The 22,402-nt window shown below is 45.5% G+C and overlaps 1 protein-coding gene across 5 annotated transcripts in view; it reads left to right on the top strand.

The window, feature by feature from the left end:
* FN1 (fibronectin 1) overlaps window positions 1-17,817 on the top strand; it is a 55,956-nt gene extending 38,139 nt beyond the window's left edge. For 2 of the 5 annotated variants that reach the window (XM_064515359.1, XM_064515356.1), the window contains 18 exons: window positions 5-121; window positions 549-713; window positions 1,467-1,622; window positions 2,959-3,072; window positions 4,755-5,024; window positions 6,864-7,051; window positions 8,190-8,277; window positions 8,464-8,640; window positions 8,958-9,047; window positions 9,281-9,460; window positions 10,247-10,336; window positions 11,166-11,629; window positions 12,202-12,340; window positions 13,774-13,938; window positions 15,191-15,316; window positions 15,927-16,033; window positions 16,338-16,448; window positions 16,972-17,817. In XM_064515359.1, the coding sequence (XP_064371429.1) occupies window positions 5-121; window positions 549-713; window positions 1,467-1,622; window positions 2,959-3,072; window positions 4,755-5,024; window positions 6,864-7,051; window positions 8,190-8,277; window positions 8,464-8,640; window positions 8,958-9,047; window positions 9,281-9,460; window positions 10,247-10,336; window positions 11,166-11,629; window positions 12,202-12,340; window positions 13,774-13,938; window positions 15,191-15,316; window positions 15,927-16,033; window positions 16,338-16,448; window positions 16,972-17,046 (2,822 nt within the window). In that variant the 3' untranslated portion in view covers window positions 17,047-17,817. The remainder of the gene's footprint in view (window positions 1-4; window positions 122-548; window positions 714-1,466; window positions 1,623-2,958; window positions 3,073-4,754; window positions 5,025-6,863; window positions 7,052-8,189; window positions 8,278-8,463; window positions 8,641-8,957; window positions 9,048-9,280; window positions 9,461-10,246; window positions 10,337-11,165; window positions 11,630-12,201; window positions 12,341-13,773; window positions 13,939-15,190; window positions 15,317-15,926; window positions 16,034-16,337; window positions 16,449-16,971) is intronic. The other 3 variants (XM_064515360.1, XM_064515358.1, XM_064515357.1) reach the window with 2 other exon arrangements.
* The last annotated feature ends 4,585 nt before the right edge of the window (window positions 17,818-22,402 follow it).

Below are 22,402 nucleotides of genomic sequence, written 5' to 3'. Positions count from 1 at the left end.
CTAGTGTCTGATGTTCCAAGGGACCTAGAAGTCACCCCCACGAGCCCAACCAGCCTTGTGATTTCCTGGGATGCTCCTGCAGTGACAGTCAGATACTACCGGATCACTTACGGTGAAACAGGTGAGGGCAGGCTGCTATTGTCAGTCACCAACCACAAGCTCTATTCTGAGGCCATTTGAAAGTCGCAGCATATAGCAAAAGAAAGTTTGCAGCAGACAAAATAACCTCAGGGCTCTGAGGTCCTTGCAGCACATTTAGAGAAGACTTTCAAGTATAAGGTTTATTTTTAAAGGAGAGCAAATCACTTTTATCTACCAGAAAGAACAACTGCATCTAGAGTACTTCAGTCACTGTAGTGGTGGTTCTGTGTATTTCATTTGTTCCTTGGAACAGACTGAAAAAGACTTTGACCCAAGATCCGCTGAAATCAATGGGATCCTTTCTTTGACATAGCAGATACAAGACTATCCTGTTTTTTGTGATAATATAAAGTATGTGTAAAATGAAGATATCCATTACGTTGCTTTTTCTGCCTCACTCTTCCTAGGTGGAAGTAGTCCCGTGCAGGAATTTACAGTGCCTGGCACCATGTCCACCGCTACCATCAGTGGCCTCAAACCTGGCGTTGACTACACCATCACTGTGTATGCAGTAACTGGCCGTGGGGACAGCCCTGCCAGCAGCAAGCCAGTCACTGTCACCTACAAAACAGGTGAGACCTGTTGGGGGGTGAGAAACAAAAACAAACAATTAGGAGGAGAAAAACAAAAAAACAAAACAACCGCAGCAAAACCCTCACACAGCTATGTGTTGGCTTAACCCCATTAAGCTGTATCAGTGATCCTTGGTTTCTTTTACAAGTCATGGGCTATGTTATTAGCCCGTCATTTTCAGTGGAGTTGCATGTCATGGTGGCCCAACATGCTAATATGACACAGAAGGGGATCGTGGACTTGGACTTCTGGAGGAGGGAGACCCTTTGAAGCCCAGCTGGGGATACGAGCAATATTTGGCTGTTTGTTGCAGGGTGGAAATCCTGTTGGTCTTTCATACCAGGGTTGGTTCAACTGTTGGTTCAACTCTTTGGTGCTTCTGGTGCACTCCCATATTATCTAATCCTAATTTCACAACCGTCTTTTCACTCCTGGTCTGGATATGGCCTAATCCTACTCCTATTGTACCTGTAGACAAAGGCATTTATGACCTTTCAAAACAACAACAGAAACTCTCAGCTGACCTTGATATGAGGTCAGTCATTCACATGTCATAGTTAAGGCCTCTTTGCTGTGGGCTACTGTGAAAGATAAATAGCAGCATGTGCTTTTTCTCTTCAGAGAGGCACCACTTAGAAAAGGAAGAGCAGAATAAAATTCAGCTAGGAGGTAACAGTGGGATCCAAAGAGGAGGTGAGGAGGGAGGGTTTCCTCTAGCACACATACTCACAAAGCTTATTTTTCCTGCCCAGAAATAGACACACCATCCCAGATGCAAGTAACCGATGTCCAGGACAACAGTATCAGTGTCAGATGGCTGCCTTCAACATCCCCAGTCACAGGTTATCGGGTAACAGCTGTCCCCAAGAAAGGACATGGGCCCACAAAAACTAAAAATGTTCCTCCAGGTAAGAATACATTACATTCTTCATCAGGTCTGTAAAGAAGCCAAGAGGTGGCAGCTAAAATGAACACTGTCAAGTGCTAGGCATATGCTCTAAACCAAACTCTCCTACCATACCTTTTTGTCATCCTCCTGACTGCAGTAGGGTCTCATCCAGGAGAAGCTGGGGCAGGTTTTTGCTTTGTAAGGCTCACATTTCTGTGAGGCAGCTCTGCTGTAAAGCTTCACTCTTGGCAACCTCAGTGTCTCCGAGAGGCACCTGAATTTCAAGGGAGCGCCCTTGGATTTTCTGAAATCCAGCAGAACTTCCTCAGAAATCCTCCTGAGGGTGACTTGATAGCATGGACTCAGTCACATACACTACAAGCTTGACCTTGTTACCTTAAAGGATCTGCCAGCCAGTTCTCAGTTTGCTCACTGGAACGCTTTCAGTTGGTTTTTGTGAGATTTGCTGAGATTAGCACTTGGGGATACCCAGCTGCTGTTGCAATTGGGTTAATGTTCAGTCCTATCCCAGAAAATGCAGGCTGGTCTCCTCTTGGGCTTGTTTTGTTTTCCTTCCTCCCTACTGTGCTAACGTGCCCTTTTAGCTGTGGGGCCTTTGAGCAGGTACAGTTTGCAGATCTCTTGTCCTGCACTGCCAGAGAGGCCTAGTACAAGCAGAAGTTAAACCAGAGGTGTCAACTCTAAGTCACTTTGACAATTAATCATGAAATGGCTCACACAGGCCTCTTATTCAGGGCCACTTAGAGGCCAGTGCTCTGTAGCTTAGTCCAGTTGAAGAGGCCCACACAAAGACAGGGAACAGCTAATGCAATTCCAAGGTAAAATGTGGAACAGCCTGTCAGCGTTGCCCTCCCCTCCCCTCTGCAAGCTTGGAGGAGGAGGGAAGGCTGTACTTTTTATCCCCGTGCAAGGGATAAGGCCTTAAAGGCATAAAAATACAACTGACAGGGTTGAAGGGCCTTAGAAAACACTGTGCTCATGCTGCAGTCTCTGAACAGAATTGCAGGCACCCTGGGTTTTCCCCAGTCCCTGGGTCAGTTTTGCCTTTTGCAAAAGAACTTGCACAGAGTGAGACTCCATGATATTTTTCCCCAAGATACTCCTGTGTGGCTGGGTGGGCACCAGAGTCTTGCAATAAGAACTGCTTCACTTGTGATTTAACACTTCTGCTGTCCAACACAGCCTTTTTGTAGTGAGGAGGAAGAAGAGGTTTTCTCCACAGCTGCTTTTTAACTCGCAACCATTTCCAACTTGCTTGTTGGAGGAGGCTCGGGGCACCAAGAGCTAATATTATCCTTGTTCCAAATTAAGCCAATGTTGTTCTTTCCTGCCAGATCAAACACAAGTCACTATTGAAGGCCTGCAGCCCACAGTCGAGTATATGGTCAGTGTCTACGCTCAGAATCATAACGGAGAGAGCCTCCCCTTGGTTGAGACAGCCGTCACCAGTATGTATTTCACTTCACAGTAACAAAGCAATGTTATCTATTGATGTCCAAATCTACCATGCAGTGTTGGATCCTCAGTGACAGCAACTAGCAGGTGCCTAGTTTCCAGGAGAGGGCAAAGTATCCTGCTCTGCGATAAGTACCATGCACCTAAATTGCAGACACTGGCAAAAAAGCAGTCCCTCTCCCCCACATTGCTGGCAAAATGCAATTCCCTGCCCCCAAAATGCTGCGCTTTTGATTTTCTTTCAGTAAAGCTGCAAAGTCTGAGTTTTGTTTGCCTTCAGCCAATCAGTGGAAAAATGTGCCAAGATCTCCCTTCTGGAGCTGGGTGGCAAAGGTGATTTTACCCCCTTCCTGTTAAAGGGCTGGACTGGGTTTGAGAGCACTTGCCCTGTGCAAGGGAATAAGAAAAACTGTATGAGCTATCGAGAACTTGAGACTGGGCCCTGGGAAGGAAGGCAGAGCTCAGCCTTATATTGCCCTACCTCCCTGTACAGAACAGCAGTACTCCTCTAGGCAAGGGGGAACATGCAAGTCAGAGGGATGTCTCTAACGTCAGGTGCCTTTTCCGAGGACACCCCTGGCATAGGCATTTCTGTGCACGTTATTCCCTTGCTCAGGTTTGTATTCTAAACCACAGCTCAGCCCCAACTAATTACAGAATTGTACTAAAGACAAAAGGAGCTTCCCTGAAGCTTTGCAGAGATGGGAAAAGATAGTCACATCCATTTCAAGCCAAACAAATTCCTGGAAAAAAATCACCTTTGCCAGCTAGAGAATGTAGAACTAACATAACACAGCAAATAAAGTTGGAATCTTATAGAAAAGAATAATTTGGATCCCATATAAAAATGATATGCCAGATCCTCCCATTTTGTGTAACAAATGGGTATAGCTCCATGGTAGCTGTGCTAGACTCTTTTGGAGCAAGGCTCGCTTACCTTGCAGTCTAGCACCGAGCTCCAATCTCGCTAGACAAATCCAGTGACTAACTAGGAGGTGTGTGTATGACCCAGTTGCACTTGTGGACATTCCCTGTGCGCTCATTACAAAGCTGAAAATGTTCTAACTGTTTTAAAATTTTAAATTATATGAAGTAACTTGCTTTCTTGATAAGTGTGTTGATTGGATATTAATTTATGAAAGAAAATAGTGGGACTGGTTCTCCTTGGACTGGCACTTTGCACAGCAGCTTACAACAATAAAAGCAAGCACTTGAACTTACCCAGTCAAGTGGGTTATCTGGCTGCCTTTTGCACTAGGAACTGGCTCTGGTAATAGGAATGGGTCTTCAAATGGCTATATATTTTTTTTTTCTCTTGGCTACTTGAAGGTGGCTTGATGCTGCTAGAGTTGTGTAAAAGGGGCGTCAGAGCCAAAGGGGCCTTGATGTAGGTAGTGGTCAGGGTCCTGGCTGCTTTGAAGGCAGTGGTGCAAGTCCTATTGGCTTTGACAAGGCCAGGATTGCCTTCCTGCTGTCTGGCACTCGCAGACTCTCAAGCTTACTCTGCACAGGTGTAAGCATGCGTGCAAGGTGCAGCACAGAGGAGAATCAAGTACCCCTCTCCCGCACAAAAGCGAAGAACTGCTTTGCATGTAATAGAAATGCTTTTTTTTTTTCCCCTCGCCTACAACCTGCTTTTTATCACTTAACCTCTTACCGTTAATTTGCCTAACAGACATTGACCGCCCTAAAGGACTAACATTCACTGAGGTGGATGTTGATTCCATCAAAATTGCTTGGGAAAGCCCGCAGGGGCAAGTCACCAGGTACAGGGTGACCTACTCAAGCCCTGAGGATGGAATCCATGAGCTATTGCCGGCCCCAGGTGGCGAAGAAGACACTGCTGAGCTGCATGGCCTCAGGCCGGGTTCTGAGTACACTATCAATATCGTTGCCATATACGATGACATGGAGAGCCTGCCCCTCACTGGGACCCAGTCCACAGGTACACCTTTAACTACACCACCCAGCAGGCCATGGCAGCAGTGGCTTCTGCCCTGTTGGGTAAAGTGTGCTTCCATGCGCAACTGGTGCTCAGCCCTGGGGAGGCCCCCAGGGCAGCCAAGGGGATGTGATTGCTCTTGAGGGACAGCTTAGTTGTGCCAGAGAGCTGGCTGCCAGTGGAGTCAGCCTACGCACACGCTGGAGGAGCAGACTCTAGAGAAAGGAGGGATGTTATCTTGCAGCCTCCTCTGTGTCCTCAAGTGGATCGGTAATGTCTGTCCACTAGTTGGGGAGCCTAACTTAGGGTGAAAAACCCTCTACCACAGCTTGTCTTTAGGGTATTGGGGACCTGCGAGCAGGTTGAGTTACCAGCAACAGATACCAAGGCAGCTTTAATTCCCTCGGGGTCCTTACTGTTGGCTGGAGCAAAAAATCAGTGTGAAGGCTAGAAGATTGCTTAACCCTCAGTTCCCACAGAGCCTTTCGATCCTTCACCGTCACTGCCCAAAGGACCACAGCCTGTCTGTATGGCCGCACTCTGCCATTCACATCACCTCCTCAAGAAGATAAGGGTGTGCTCCATTCTGGAGAGTGCCCTCCCTTACGTACGAGTCAGATCCAACTCAGTGTAAATACATTCAAAATTCCTTTGGGCAAAACAAAAAGGAAACTATTCCTTGAGACAGAAATACTGCCAGCAATATGAAATTCATTGCAGAGCTTCCAGCACTGCCAGACATGTCTTGGTAGCACCTTTGTAATAAAGTTCTCGCACTCATTTGTGGATGAAAACTTGGCACTATAATTCCAGGGATGCAATGAAGATGGCTGTTTCTAGTGTACAGATTGCCGCACTAAACTAAACCAAAGTGCCAAAATGATTGAGCTGGTTAACTACCTGCCAGGAATGCAAACAATTTTTAAATCCCACTCTGTAGTTAACCCTTTATGGGCCTGTTCAAAAGTGTTTGAAGTCACTTAAGACCTTCCACTGACTCTCATGGGCTTTGGATCGAGCTTTGTTTGAGCAAAGCCAAGGAGAATTGTCTTGTTTTTCCACTCTACAAAATTAGAAGACTTCACAGCAACATGCTAATAGTGGGTACTGTGGTAAGATTATATATATACATTCTTCCCTGTTTACAGCCTGAGGATTACAAACAGTAAGGCAAGAAAATGGATTTTATTCTATTTATTTTTTAACACAAGCAGTTGTTTTTAAAGGTATTAGATGTTTTAGCTCATGAACAGACTCTTATGTGATGAGCCTTATGGCCACCACAGCTCTGCTTTTCCATTGCCTTGCTCTCTGTGTAGTAATTTACACCCGTATTAAGTGGCTGTAAAATGCTTCCCCTCTGCATTTGGTAGTATTTTTATACCTTCTTTGCAATTCCTGAGCCTGCTTCCTACCTACTTTTGTAAATCAACAATCACATTATAGAAATCGGAGATAGGCAAGTGAAGCAGGACTAAACTTAGATGTGCGATGAAGAACAGGGACAGGCAGAACAACTAAAACAGACTGGCCTGTTGCAGATGTGATCACCTCCCAGAGCCTCTGCCTTACATTGCAGCACGCAGGGTTACTCACCTACTTTAGCCTTGAAACATGAAGATCTCCCTATTTTTGCAGAAAAGCATTACCACAGATCAGAGAATCTCCTCTTGAATATGTTGTCCACTTCCATAATGCTTGACACCTGTAGTTGCAGAAGGCACAACACTTCCCTGCCTGTGTATTTCAAGCCTAGAACCATTTCACATTCAAGAGAAAATATTGCTTTAGCTGAGATTGTCATCTTCAAACTAACCATGTGCCAATCCTAACCTTTCACAGCAATTCCTCCTCCAACAAACCTGAAGTTTACTCAGGTGACTCCCACCAGTCTTACAGTCAACTGGAATGCACCGAACGTTCGTCTCACTGGCTACAGAGTTAGAGTGAATCCCAAAGAAAAGACTGGTCCAATGAAAGAAATCAACCTTTCTCCAGACAGTACATCTGCTGTTGTTTCTGGATTAATGGTAACTCTTTTCTTTGTATAATGCAGAATGTGTTGTGGGAAGGAAATACTGGGGAAACCTGCCTGAAGCAATTTCAGATTCCTGCAATTTAAAATTCCTGGATCAGGAACCTCAGCTGGAGTAGATCATTACAGCTCCTAAGGGTCTGGCTCTCTGGTTGAAGTCTGACTAGTTGTCAACCGTAACTAAGTGTTATCACAGCTGTTACAAGGCAAGGAATTGGCCTGCTGAATCTGCATTCTTCCCCTTCCTCATTTAGGAGAGACTGGGTGCCTTAATCAAAAGCTAATCATCAGGTTCAAAATCAACAGTAACCCAGTAAAATGCTTTTGCCCATCTTTCACAAGAGGTCAGATAAAATGACCTAATGCACTGGTTTTTAAACTGTTACACAGGAAGCTGTGTTAGTCTGTTGCTCAGACAGTATATTTCTAAGACATTTGCAAAATGTAAGTTAAAAAAAAAAATTGGGGTCTTTTTCAGTCGGCTTAAATTTGCTATATAGCTATCTTCTCCACTAGAAACACTTCAGAAGTCCCTACACTGGAAAAAGCTGAAAATCACTGCTTTTATGGTTCCTGCTATCTTAAAGTTACTGATCTGTTTTTAAGGAGTTTTGTGAATCATTTTCAAAAACGAGCCTTCAAATGCACTCTAAGTGGACTCCTGGTCTGATGCAGTCAAGGACTAAAGACCTTGTGTAAAGCTGCAATTTCCACCATTCTCTTTTCTTCACAGCAAGAACACCTGATCATAGCAGACTGCTTCCATTATCCCCAGGAAACCCAGGATTTAAGTCATCTTTTCCTGAATAATCAGCTTTGAAGCACAGATATCAAAATTTTGGGATGACAAATAACTTTCTTCCAGGATTTCCTCCAGTCCTGTGTGCACACATGTGCGCTACTAGTATTATAAACAGCACTGTTCATCAAGGCCCATATTATCTTGCTTACTAGAACTGGAAATAATTATAATCATCCCATTAATCCTTCACTGATTGGGATTGTTTCAAGGTTTCATACTTCAGTAACTGGTGACCAAGGAATGTGGCTCCACCAAACACCTAACAAGGGTAGGAATATTTCCTACTGGGCCAGGTCCTTCTCATAACATTGTGTAACTTTGTCTGTTCTAGGTGGCAACCAAGTATGAAGTGAGTGTCTATGCCCTGAAGGACTCTCTGACCAGCCGACCAGCCCAGGGGGTGGTCACCACTCTTGAAAGTAAGCAGTGACACTCCACAAATGACCAGTTGGTACTGTGTTGGGTGCAGGGGCCCAGAGGCAGAGATCAAATGGGCCATGTCAAGAGCAGGGCTCTAGACAAAGCTCTGACAAAGGCCTTTACAAAATTAATTGTTAAGATTCATCATGCCCAAGGTACTGACATGAAACTTCCTTCTTGTGTAGATGTCAGTCCCCCCCGCAGGGCCCGTGTGACAGATGCCACTGAGACAACCATCACCATTACCTGGAGAACCAAGACTGAGACCATCACTGGCTTTCAAGTTGATGCCATCCCAGCAAGTGGCCAGACCCCCATTCAGAGGACCATCAGCCCTGATGTCAGGACTTACACTATCACTGGTAAGTGAGGTGCTTAAGCAGGCAGGTGTTTCTGGATTGATATCGGAAGATACACTGGGTTCTTGCTTTGTAATATTTCCTCTATGAGCAATAATACAGGAGTAAAAGGTGGGAAACATCTGAGTCATTAAGTTTAGTCTCCAAGAAGTTGTTGAAAGACATTCTGATGCCCCTTTTAGGTGGCTTCCTCAGACTAATTTTACAGCACATATTAAAAAAAACCCTTCAGCAGTAACAACCATAGTAGCTGTCAGTACATTGCCATGTACTGTTTTTGCAAGGAAAAGCTAACATTTACATTTCAACTTCAATTTCAGGCTTGCAACCTGGCAATGACTACAAGATCTACCTTTACACTCTGAACGAGAATGCACGCAGTTCCCCAGTAGTGATTGATGCCTCCACCGGTAATGATATTATCTGTCTTTTCTGCTCATGCTAATGCACAATAATCACATATGGTCAGGCAGAATATGTACATATCATTACATCTGATCACATATGTTACTTATATGACTTACAGCAGTATCTTCTCCTCTTGAATTTGAAAAGGGTGATCTTGGTCCCAGAAGATGCAGTCTGGGTGAAGGATATGCATGCCTTTACTGCATTTGACTTGTTTGCTTTTGTTTTCACCTAGCTATTGATGCTCCTTCCAACCTGCGCTTCCTCACAACCACAAGCAACTCCCTTCTGGCTAGTTGGCAGCCTCCTCGAGCCAAGATCACAGGCTATATCATCAGATATGAGAAACCTGGCTCACCATCCAAGGAACTTCTGCCTCGCCCTCGGCCCAGCACCACAGAGGCTACTATTACTGGTACGTGTCCGTGGTTTGTTTGGGAGATCTTCACCTGAAGCTCTTAAACTTGGGAGCTGCTTTTCTTTTATGATCATATGCAGGACTGAAGGCAGGATGAGAGGCAGATATGGCTGCATGCAGTTTGGATCTTAGTACTCTGAGGAGAAGACTTTGCAGACCTTGTGTTTCTCCTCCTAAATAGGAACAAGTAAATAGTAGGAAGCTGTTTGGTTCCATCCTGTGAACACCCCCAGCCCTCTTACCTAGTCCAAACATGCCAGGCATGCAGCTGAGCAGGAATGGCAAAGGGGAGTACCACTGCAGAGAAGGGACTAAGAAAATCCCCCACACATACAGTGTGAAAGCCCAGCTTTGTTCACGCTTTGTTTTTGGGACAGTGCAAGAGTAATCCAGCCCCCTGCTCCTCAGAACAGATTGAGATCTGACCATGTCAGCTGGGCTTGGGGATGCTGCACACACAAACCACACTGAATCTTCAGTATATGTGACTGATAGGGTGCCAGGGTCAGGGGCTTTTTGCTTGAATGGATGACAGTTGTGATGGCAATAGAAACAAACATCTGTGGACTTTTTTTTTTTTTAATCTTATAGCTCATTTGATTAGAAAAATGCAGTGTATTTGTAGGATAGATGTTCTCATAAACCCACTGTCTGGCATTAGAAACCACAATAAAGGAATAAAGACTTGTCTTTCTCTGAGCTCACTATGACCCCATTTTATCATTACAGTCCCCACCACAAACCCATTCAAATACAAGGTTGTTTTATGTCCTCTTTCCCTAGGTTTGGAACCAGGAACTGAATACATCATCTACATTACTGCTGTGAAGAACAATCAAAAGAGTGAACCATTGATTGGCAGAAAAAGAACAGGTAAAATAAAGCTCTGGATTGTTGTGTGTCAACAGGAGGAGAAGATGTCTTCCCCTTGGGGAATACAGTCTCAGGACTGAAATAATAATGTTTAAAATGTCCTGTTCATGCTGGTTTTTCTTATGGGTCAAATAGGCTTTGTAAAGAGAATTGTTTCTAGAATGCAGGAGGTAAGATTCCTAAATTATTTGAATCATGTTTGGCTGCATTTAGACACTAGAAACAGAACAACATGCTTGGTGTTTTTTCTTGCCTGGATACCTAATTTACAATTAAATTAAGTTTAATGTTCACATTTTCTTCTAGCTCATGATGGCATCAAAAGCAGGATCCATTAATTTATTGCCCACTAAATCTCTTTTACTTCTGTTCAGCCCCTTTCTGCAGTATGAGACTGAGATACCCATGGCAAGCAAAATGTGAGCTGGAGATCCAAATGTGATCTAGGAGCTAGTCTCTTACTGCGTACCAGTGATTTTTCTTAAATTGATAACTTGTGAATATCTCTTGCAATTGTATGCCGCCTTCTCAATTTGAGCATCAGTGGCTTCTTTGGGGTGCAGTGTTCAAATCTTGCTTGGCTGTATGAAAATTCCATACCAACACACTTCTTATGCCTTCATATGGAATATATATATTTATATAGCATATATAAATGTATGTATAGATAGAAATCTTTACCGTCACAATAATCACTATAAGATCATAAAAAGTGTGTTGCATCTTGTAAAGATTGCTAATCTTTGATGCTTGGAGTGGCGTACAGCCTCCACTCCAGCTGTTTAATTACTGTGCTTTGCTTTATGGCTTCTAACCTTTCTTTGGCTAGATGAGCTTCCCACGTTGATTACCAGGCCGCACCCCAACCAACCTGACATTCTTGACGTACCTTCCATTGACGAGGGGACCCCTTACCTCACAAACAATAGGTATGACAATGGAAACGGTATCCAACTTCCAGGCACGTCTGGGCACCCGCAACCTGGACACCAGGGTCAGCAAGTCTTCTTTGAGGAGCATGGCTACAGACGGCCTGTACCTACTACAGCAACTCCCCTTAGGCCTGGGTCAAGACGGCAACCACCAAATGTAGATGAAACAATTGAAATCCCTGGGTACCAAGTGCCAATCGTTGTCGAACCTTCATACCCTCACTCTCGCGGGCCCAGGCGCAACGATACCACAGGTCAAGAAGCCCTTTCTCAGACAACCATCTCTTGGAGGCCATTGCTGGAGAGCTCTGAATACATCATCTCATGTCAGCCAGTCAGCCAGGATGAAGACACTTTACAGGTAACTGAACTGTCTTTCTTAGTACAGATACGGTGTTAGATTCACCATGGTAGCTGATGTCTCTTGGGATTCCAGCCCTTTGTGTTAAGGGGATGGCAGCTGGAGTGGTCTCAAAGAGTCTTACTAACATGTAGCTGAAAGAGCAGGAAGGTTAAATGCCCCTCTCATTCATGGAGGAGGCTACTGGATAAAACCACTAAAAGACAAAGCCCTGGAAATGCTGTCTGTATCAACCTTTCACCATGGAAAGGGGCAGTCAGGGAGATAACTGAGAGCTCACTCTAGAGGTTTCAAAGACTGAGGTGCTGCTTCTCTAAGCCAAAGATGCCTTTCTTCTGCCTTGGTTTCTCTATTCTTAAAATGGAGATAACATCCCTTTCGAAACCCCATCCAGGGCACTCAAGTTTAACTCAGTATTGTTTGAAGATTCCAAGACACGTAGCAGGAAGGGGCTGGCATTGTATACCCCACACAAGTCAACCTGAACGGCCGGTCTTTCCTGTGATCACGCTGCAAGCTAAAGAGTAACCCCTCCTCCCTCTCTGGTGACTTAGCATTGCCTGTCATTGCAGTTCAGGGTTCCTGGCACTTCCTCTAGCGCTACCCTCACTGGCCTTACAAGAGGGGCCACCTACAACATCATAGTGGAAGCCCTGAAAGATCACCGGAAACAAAAGGTGCTGGAGGAGGTGGTCACAGTTGGCAATACTGGTAGGTAAAAGCTCTGTAGCGTCAACATGAACCTTTACTGCCTCTGTCTCATTTCTCTTACCTAAAGCAATCTGGTTCCCAAGCTTGGGGATAGTTCAGAAAGGAAACTCTTTCAGACATAGAAAGTATGTGGAAAGCAGGGGATGGGCCAAGTGATCTATGAGGTCCACTGGTTTCAGATAACTGTGGTGTGACTTGAGCTGTTCTGTTCTGTTGCTTAATCATGAAGACAGTGCTTTGAGGCTCCACATACTTCTCGACAGTCAGCGTCCAAGAGATAGCAAAAGATTTGGTATTTGCTGCTCTTCAAGTCTGCGTTATGCTGGTGCTACAGATTCCTGCCCAGTGGTGAAGACCTGCTGTCACAAACACATCGTGCAGATGGAAGGACACTGGCGGTCAGCTTAACTGCTCTGTCGTCTTGTCCATCATTTGCCACTGGCTCTGTGTTGGTTATCCACCAGCAAATAACCAGCAGCACCACCAGGCCATCCTGAAGGTCCGGCAGTGGGGCAGGCTGCCTGCAGAGATGCTGATTAAGCACAGAGAGGCAGCACTTAGGGAGTCATATGACCAACCACAAGCACTTGTGGTCAGAGGCAGCACTTGCCACAGCTGGGAAGCCCAGAGCCCACACACACCCTGCGGGATCCAGGCTTTGCTCTTAGCAGCACAGGGATCAGCTCAACATCTTTTTTTTCCTCTCCTTCCTCCTTGTATTGTGTATTTTGAAGTTAAAGAGAATGGGAGGGCAGGATGGGAGAAGAAATGAAAAGCTAATGATCTGCTTTATCTGCCCCGTCAGCCTCTCCATGTGGCCCCCCTACCGCCCCTGCCTTCCTGGGAAACAAGAAGGCTGTTCCCACCTTCCAGCACCCCGATTGCCTCGTATCTGTCACAGACTGAACTGAGAGCATTAATTTGTTTGATCATTACACACTGAAACCACCCGATTTCCAATCAATGCACACACCCAAGGGGGGGATCTGTCTGTCCGACAGCCTGGCTGTAAGGCCTCCTCCTACCCCCCTGCTGTGAGCTAGAATCTGAACTGCCCCCGTAAGTGCATCTGCACCGACCAACCTCAGCTCATTCCCCAGCATCTCACAGCACACTTCTCTTAAAAACAGGCTAAGTCAGATTGCTGCTCTTCAGCAGCAAAGCCAAGAACTCACACTTGCTTGAAACTTGGCAAATCAAAATGAAAATAGCCTTCATATCAGGTTTTTATCATTCAACTGCTCTTGACACATGCAAATGGAAAATAAATCACGGAGTCTGAACTGCTGACAGAGCCATCAAGTATATGCCCATGGGGTATCTCCATTACTACCAGGATATTGTAAGGAGAAAAAATGCACATAGTCAGAGAAAAATGTTTTAGTCATTCCTATTGCTGTGTTTAATGCCTGTTTCTCCTCTTTTCATTCCAGTGTCTGAAGGACTAAACCAGCCAACTGACGACACCTGCTATGATACTTACACTGGCTCCTTCTATTCCATTGGCGAGGAATGGGAGCGATTATCTGAAACTGGCTTTAAACTCTGGTGCCAGTGTTTAGGCTTTGGCAGTGGTCATTTCAGATGCGATTCTTCTAGTGAGTAGCTTGCTTTACACCATCCATCTCCATCTCTAATCTCCCTGAGCACTAATAGCATGTTTGACAGAGCCGATCTGATCCAAACATGAAGCAAGTGAAGGCAGGCTCTTAGGTTTTTAAACCAGACTGGTATTTTTCCATCACTAACAGTGATGGAAAACTTTGGTTACTTCTGAGCTATGCAGCTTATCAAGTTATGGCAAATTCATTGCATCAGCAGCAATCAATATTGTATTGATATGTAATGACTTTTCCACCACAGCTAAATGTTTCTCTTATTTTCCCTGTCTGTGCCAGGTAAGTCTAGGTAATGTGTAAAAGTGAGATAGACTAGATGCCTAAGAAGAAAAAATCTGAGTAGTTATTTAACAAGACAGCTTTGACTATTGAATTATGGTTGAATCTTCATTATATACATCACCATATATACATCATTGTAGTGGGCCAGACAGAACTTGTATGCATTTCAGTGAATATAAGAGCAAGTCCAAAATCTGTTTTGCATTGCAGCCAGCCTTTGCAAAGCATCTTGCAGAGCCTGTTTTCTCCTTTTCTCCGTGTTTCTTTGAAGCTCTGTCAAAGAGGCAACCCCACTGCAACAGCATCAAGTTTTAGTGTGCACAGGACTGTGGTTTATGTGGAAAAGTTTCAGACTTCCATATAAGGGGATAGAACAAAAGTCAGCAACTGAGTGGTTAATGCAACACATTCAATTAATTTAAATTGTGCTAAGAAAAGAGGGCATTTCTGCACTTTACATAGGCTCAGAGGAGTGACTGCAGGGAAAGACTTTTTCTACAGGACTAATTTTATTTCATCATTCAGTACACATGGCTTACCCATTGTGTTATGTACTCTCTGTGATATGGTTTTACTGGGTATTTGCTCATAAAAAGGAGCACTTAATGTATTTTTCTCCCTCTTCCTGCCCCAGGGCTATTAAATTCCTTTTTTTTCCCCCTGTCCTTCCAGTAGCCAACCCTCCTCCCCACCCCAGTCTTTGTCACATCCCCCTTAGTCCTTTCCTAAGAGCCCCTACCCGTTCCCCAGTCCTCACCAGTTAAATGTTGCAGGTGTTGAACCCACTTCCAGCAGCAACACACTTCCTCCCTGGGACTTACAGGAGCTCAGAAGATTCCTTCTCTTGCCCTCCTGTTGATTCCTGAAACAACACAAAGCAGTTTTCCTCTTGCTAGTCACTGCAGTGCGTGGAATAACTCCTGGCTTCTTGTTCCTCTGCCTTCTCCAGAGTGGTGCCATGATAACGGTGTAAACTACAAGATTGGGGAGAAGTGGGACCGGCAGGGAGAGAATGGCCAGATGATGAGCTGCACCTGCCTTGGAAATGGAAAGGGAGAATTCAAGTGTGAACCGCGTGAGTCACTTTCTGATGTTGATTCAATTGAGCTTCCATGCAGGAAGTGTCAGCCTTTCCTGGCTGTTCTGATTGATACTGGGTCCTGCTGCGGTGGCGAGCATCAACATGTCTGATTCATGTTTCTGGAGTGACAGATTGAATCTGTTCTTGTGGAAACAGGAGGCATGAAAATCATTCCCTAGCTTAAAAAAAACAAGAAAGAAAGAAAAAGAAAACCTTCTTTTGTTAGCTAAGGTCACAGCCCACTCCACATCTGCCTTTTGGCCCTGGAGCCACAGGAGAGGGACATGCTAGCACACTAAGTGGTGTAGATTACCCTAATGAATAACACAGGACACTTCTGCAGGGCCTGTCACTTGGAGATCCTCTAGTCTTCATAATATAAATGAAACTGCATTGCTCCTGTCAGGCAAATACCCTCATCTTCTGCTTCAAAGTGTCTAGAGAGCTATAAGAATGACTGATGTTCCCTCTGCCAGTCAGTGAACCTCTGGCCAAAAAGGGAGAAAGCTGGGGCTGAGACGCCTGTTCTGATTACCACATTGTGCCACTAACGCTTAAAGCCAAGCACAGACCATGCAACTGAGCTGTGCCTGTTTCTTGACAGATGAGACCACATGCTATGACGATGGGAAAATGTACCAAGTAGGAGAGCAGTGGCAGAAGGAATACTTTGGGGCCATCTGCTCCTGTACTTGTTATGGAGGACAGCAGGTAAGCAGGAGGGACTTGGCATGCTGCACACTGGGAATGGGGAGAGGAGGCTGTGTTGGGTTGCAGGTCACATGGTGTCTACTGGCCAAAACAGACCCTTATAGTAAGAAAAGTAATTAATACAGGAGCTTAAGCACTTAGAGGGACATGGATTCAGGGGCTGTGTCTCTGTGGTATAAAATGGGAGTAACCTCATTGGTGTTGGTGGAGTTGTACCCGCGTGTACCAATACTGGCAGATGGGAGCTCCTGGGCAACCTTCAGCAGCGTGGTCTGACCGGTGCACGTGCCTTCTGTTTCTCCAGGGCTGGCGTTGCGACAACTGCCGCAGGCCCAGCGTGGAGGTGGCCCCTGAGGGCTCTGCCGGCCATAGCTACACACAGTTTACACAGCGATACCATCAGGCTACAAACACCGTGAGTATACTTTCCCTCTCTGCCCTCCCTTACTGCGAGTCTGGTCTGTGGCACAAGTACACAGGGTCTGTGTAAGGCTCAAGGGATCAGAGCAGCGTGCAGCTTTCTGCTCCTCCAGAAGTGCATGATAACCACTGATCCAGCAAACCAGCCCTTTGTGCAGCAAAGAGCTGAGTCTTGAGCTCACACTCCTAAGCATGGTGTTTGCCGCTGTTCACATTAGCGGGACTTCTGAGGCTGTTGTGGACTAGAGAAGGGATGTGCCTGCATGCTCTGGCTGAGGCGGTAGTGCATGTAGTTATTTCCTAGTCTTCACTTGTTGCTGTAAACCAGCTGCATGCTTTGATGAAAAGTGCATGTAGTTATTTCCTAGTCTTCACTTGTTGCTGTAAACCAGCTGCATGCTTTGATGAAAAAGTTAAACAGCTACCCAGGCTGGCAACAATTCTCAGTTAAAGCCACAACACAAGAGTGTCTGCCCTGACAGGACAGAGCGCTAACTGATTTCCTTCCCTCCTGACAGAACGTCAACTGCCCAATTGAGTGTTTCATGCCCCTAGATGTACAGGCAGACACACAACATCCACGGGGAAAGTAACATCCAGCAAGACTTCTTGCAGCAATGGCAACAGACAAACCAAAGTATAGATACCTATCTGCCACGACTTACCATCCAAACTGGAGTGATGCTAGCAAACTGCATCTTTCAAAATGGCCCTTTGCTTTGGAGCCATATTCCCAGCTTAAGCTCAACTCACAGCTTCTCCAAGCGCCACTCTTGGAGTGTTTCAGACTTTTCTCATGATTGATAGCAGTGTATTGCCTTGTTTTTGCTCGAAGTGTTCAATACCAGTCAGTATTTTCAAATCGAAAGAAAAAAGTGGGGAGATACTAAATCACAAATTGGTGGGGGATCAAAATATTAAGGGGGAGGGAGGAGTGTAGAAATTAAAGGATCCCATGCCATGCGACAAAACCTGAGAATGACATAACTGAATTTTAGAGATAGGAAAGTCCACCAAACACTTCTGCTTTCACATAAGCGTGCAGCCAGCAATAAGATAGGAACAGCAAAACCCATCACTGTGATATTTAAAATATGCACAGTCCTAATTCTTTCTTAATGATCCTAGTATTTTTCTAGCTGTATCTTTGTATCTCATACTGTTATTTATCAGTTTTGTTCCCCTGACCTTCAAGTGTTTTTATATGGGAATAAAATGTATTGAAGACACTTAGTATGCAGTTGACAAAGAGGAATTTGGTGTAATTATGATCGGTGATTATTTTTATACTGTAAGTGCCAAAGCTTTACTACTGTGGAAAAGAAAAAAAACAACTCTTTTAATAAAAAGATTTACAAACCAGACATGTAGTTTAAGCGATTCTCTTTGCTACCATGGAATCTAGGAAGAAGACATTTATTCTGATCTGGAGTAACATTGCCTTGAAACAAGATGGAACAAACATCTCTCTGAAGCATGAAGTAAACCTCAAGAGAATGTTTGTTAATTAAAGACTTCCAGATGTCCCCCCATGCCCCAGTAGAGCACAGAGACCCTCTGAGTATGTATGCTGCAATGCAAGAGGCACAGAGACAGCTTTGCGGAAATAGGGGGGAGAGAGAGAAGGGGGAGGGAAAAGAAAATATCCCGATTCTGGGTGTGAATGGAGGCAAAGAGATGGTCTTCAATCCAGCCAGATACTTAAACACTGAGAACATGCTTGATTTGAAATATTTGAGCTGCCAAGGGTAGGGAGGCCAGCCACCTGCTTGAAGGTGGATGTGTTCAAACATAAGCTGTTTTGGAGCCCCAGCATCAATTTTGACCCGTGGGGGAGTCAGTGGCTCCAGGACCCTGCCCCATGCCTTGCCCCCAAAGATTTGGGGGAAGACCAGAATTCATCTCTCACTGCAGTCATTTGAGGAAGAATAACATATGTGACCACATAAAGGGTTTAGAGGTTGTACTACTTCACCCTTCTTTCAAACCCCAGCTATTCCATCTGCATTTGCAACATGACAAATGGAAATAAAAGCCAGAATGGAGCTGGTTTAGACACTAGTGAGTGCAGCATGTGCCCATAGAAATCCTTCAGTCACAGGGAGGGAGCCTATCTACAAAGACCTACGTGCTCTCTAACATGCAGGCATAGACTCATTTCAAGTGTACTGTGTTTCTAACATTGCACGTAGGAAGGGGGGAAAAAAAGCTAAATAAAAGCCCATTCAAAGCCTTTTTTTAAAGCAAAGCTACTTTTGATTACAATGAACAGAACTAGCACTGCGACCCTTTAGCTTCTGCTGCCAGCTCTGCAAAAACCTGTGCAACATTTGCAAAAATAGTACATTAAAGGTTCCTGTCATGATTCCTCAAACCAAATTCCTCTCTTGGCTACAAAAATGCTGTATTACTTAAGTCAATGAATTTCTCCGGATTGAATAAAGCACAGAATGAAAATAGAATTTGGCTTCTTGACATGAGAAACACACATGGCAGTTGTTTTCACAGACTGCTATCTATAGAGCAACCAAAACATTTGCAAATAGTAAAATGATTGCAGTAGAAATCAGCTCAATCCAAGCAATGTTCAAGAGCCAAATGAGTACCTAAAATATGAGAACTAAAAATGGTTTAGACCAAGACACAGAAAAATAATTTCCTGTTAAACTAGATTCTATTAATTTCTCTTTTCCAAGTGAGGGTTATATACATTGGGCTAGAGACCAGTTGCAAAGATCCAGCTTAGCAGCAAAGTGACTACGTAATTCACTTCCAAGACACCCAGGAATTGCCCAACTGAATCAAAGTCACAGTCCATCTAATCGCCTCACTTTAATGTCACATCGCTTATACCAGCAACAAACGCCCTTCCCTCTCCCCGCAGTGAGTATTACGGAATAAAGTGCTTTAAACAATGCATTTGCCTGGGCTCGCCGTAGGGGCTTGTGCATGCCTTGAAACGTAAGGGTTGACGTTGCTGACAGAAATTGTTTACTACTGACTGGTATAATGCTGGCTATTTTTGTCATTCAGCTAAATCTCTCATTTTCAGCTACACCTGATAACCATTAGCAGAGTACTGCGCAGAGACAGTAGAAACCCCAGGCAACCCAAAGTTTCAACCACGTTTCTTCCCTTCTAGAAACGATCAGCAACGCAGGAAGGCAAGGTTTTTCCAAGCCTCCATGCTTCACCCAGGCCCTGTTGCATAAAGTGGCAACAAAACAGCAGCTGGACCTTAAAACACAGGAGTAATTCATACCTGTAGGCCACTTGTGTGCAAAGATAATCAACACTGCCCAACCCAAGTCACATTCAAGGGAGGCTCGGGCTGGCTGCAGGAAGCGGGTCACTCTCACCTTTGCGCGGGGGAGTATGCAAGCCCCCTTCTTTGGGCGGGGGCAGCTCTGCGCTCTTCCTAGCTGGGGGAGATGCGGAGAGCGTTTGCCCTGGACAGCGGGGAGCTTCCAGAGGTCCTGTCCTCCTGGCCAAACAAGGCACTCACAGCCATGCCAAGCCTAGCAGCATTGAAAAGATAGTCTTGCCTTCGGGCCGTTCTTTTCCAAAGGAGGAGGAGGAATATTTCCACCTGGTTTGTCTTCTTGGCTAACACTGAGCTTCAGTTTGAGCTATATCCTGTCGGGGAACAACCAGAGTCAGGACCCTGCACTCCAGCTAGGAGCCCTTGGTGGCTGAGGGTAAAAAAATCCCCTGCTACTCGCTTCGCAGATCCACAACAGGATTTTCTTTTCCTTCACACATCGAAGGCTGAGAGCGATTCCATCCTGCTCTCCGTTTACTTGCACGCTTTTGGAAGCTGTTCTTGTTCTGCCAGCATGGGACCTGCCAGGGGCAAGATGCCATATGGCAACGGTGCAAAACAGAGCTTGTCAGCAGCCCGCTCTTCAAAAAACATCAACTGAGGGGACCAGAGCTATCTCCCTGTGAAGAGAGACATGCCCTTTGCTATGGAAAACGGATACTAAGCAGAGCTCTGCTGTTAGCTCTTACTCACTGCAAATCTCAAAGGGAAAAGTCATTCATTCGACTCAGCCAGAGATGAGAACACCTCATAAGGAACTATTAGAGATAGGCACAGCCGTTATCTTACAAAGAATTCTTCATCTGGCCTGCTGCATTCAGGGAACGCTCAGAGCGCTTTTAGTCCAATTGTCAGCAGGGACTTTCTACCAGCAGGGACTGGATCCCCCCTCTAGCATTTCCCTCAGTGACTTAAAAGCAGCAGCTCCTGGTTCAACCTCACAGTGCAGCAGAGAGAGAGCAGCAGTCCGAGCCATTGGTTCCAGGGCTGCGCACTCCCATGCACTCCATGGCTCTCGTCCGGAATAGGAGCCACTCGAGTGCTGGGCTTCACTCACTGACAGTTTCCTCCGAGGGGAAGGCTTCAGGCTAGTTGAGATTGTCACAGCAGCCTTGGTGATGAGCCACCTTGAAGGGCATTCCCAGGAGGTCACCTCACACCTGGAATTAGGCCAAAGACTTTCACCACCCTTGAGCTGGACAAGAGTTGGACAAGCAAGGCCGAGCAGCCAAGGGCATTTTGCCGGGGACATGGGATGCTCAGGTACAGTTCCCCACCTCTGCATGACTGTTGTACGTCACCTTATCTCAGGGCCCCACCGGCACCGCAGGAGATAAGAGCATCCCTCTGGACGCTGCAAGATGTTGTGCACATAGAGGACTGCAAGTTACTCAGCTCCTCAGGTGACAAAGCACACAAATGCCCTGGGCAGACACCATCTGCTTAGTTAGACATTTACTAGCATCTCATGCAGCAATCTCACCTGGAAGGTTAGTTCCTATTAACCTATATCAGTAGACTGAACAGTGCCTCAAGGACAGCAAACAAATGGTAAATGATAAACGGGAATAAATCAGAATAGGAGCTGGCCAGATGTTTGTCACCAATCTCTATTTTAGGCAATGCTTCAGAAGATATGAGTAAAGTACAGGCTAACAGATTCCCAAGGGAATCTGACAGCAGGTTATCACGGTATGCACCAGCTACAATCAAAAGGGTGACAGAAAAGGCATGCGAAGAATGGAAGAGCAGTAGAAGAGAGTCTGAAATCCAACATGTAAAATGCAAGCTAATAAAAACGAGAAAGGCTCCAAACACTGATACTCCATGGAAAGCAACGGCACAGAAAGCAGTCAGATCAGACAGCTGGGGTTAACACAGCCAACAGATGAGCCGTAACGCAATGCACCGTTTTTATTTTGGGTCACCATCTTTCTCTGTGCCCAAGAAGCAGAATCCTCTCTAGTCTGTCCTGCCTAATCCAACCAATTAGAAATAACCTACCACACAGTTCAGGAAAGAAAGAGAGGGGAAGGCTCCCTTTCAGGCCATAACAATGGCAAAGCTGAGTGCACGGTAACTCCTCAGCAGTACCTGGGGCCTAAGACATGAGGAGGGCAAAAGGAGGAAGTGGAATGAAAGCATTAAGGAAAAAACAGCATGCAGATTACAATCTGTTCAACTGCTCATATCCCCCAGGAAGTATTTAAAGCCTCTTTGCTTCGCTCACTTTGAACCAGTCTAGATAAAACAGGCAGGAGTGCAGGTCAAGGAACAACCCCATGCTGTTTCCTGGGGAGGACAGGAGAACAAAAAAAAAGAGTCCAGTACTTACTTTTCAGCCCCAATTCCTGTCCTCTGGACAATGGCAAGGCACAAGGCCATGTTTCTCGCAGTCTAGACTGTCTCTGGGGACGGCCTCTGCCCGCACAGATGAGGCTCTCCTAGCTCCAGCACTGTGCAGCGGCAGCATCAGGGCAGGCTAAGACCGCAAAGAATTAGCATCGCTGCTGGATCTCTGGCGGGGACCGAAGATGCCCCTCTGAGCTGAACCTGAAAAGGAGGAGCAAAGGCAGGCCGCATTTGTAGAAGAGACTTGCTTTTGTTTGGCACACACTAACTTGCAA

Source organism: Dromaius novaehollandiae, chromosome 7 (genome assembly GCF_036370855.1).
Source record: "Dromaius novaehollandiae isolate bDroNov1 chromosome 7, bDroNov1.hap1, whole genome shotgun sequence".
Taxonomy (NCBI): Eukaryota; Metazoa; Chordata; class Aves; order Casuariiformes; family Dromaiidae; genus Dromaius; species Dromaius novaehollandiae.
Note: the sequence above shows the minus strand (reverse complement) of the source record. Positions and strands in the feature narration are given on the sequence as shown.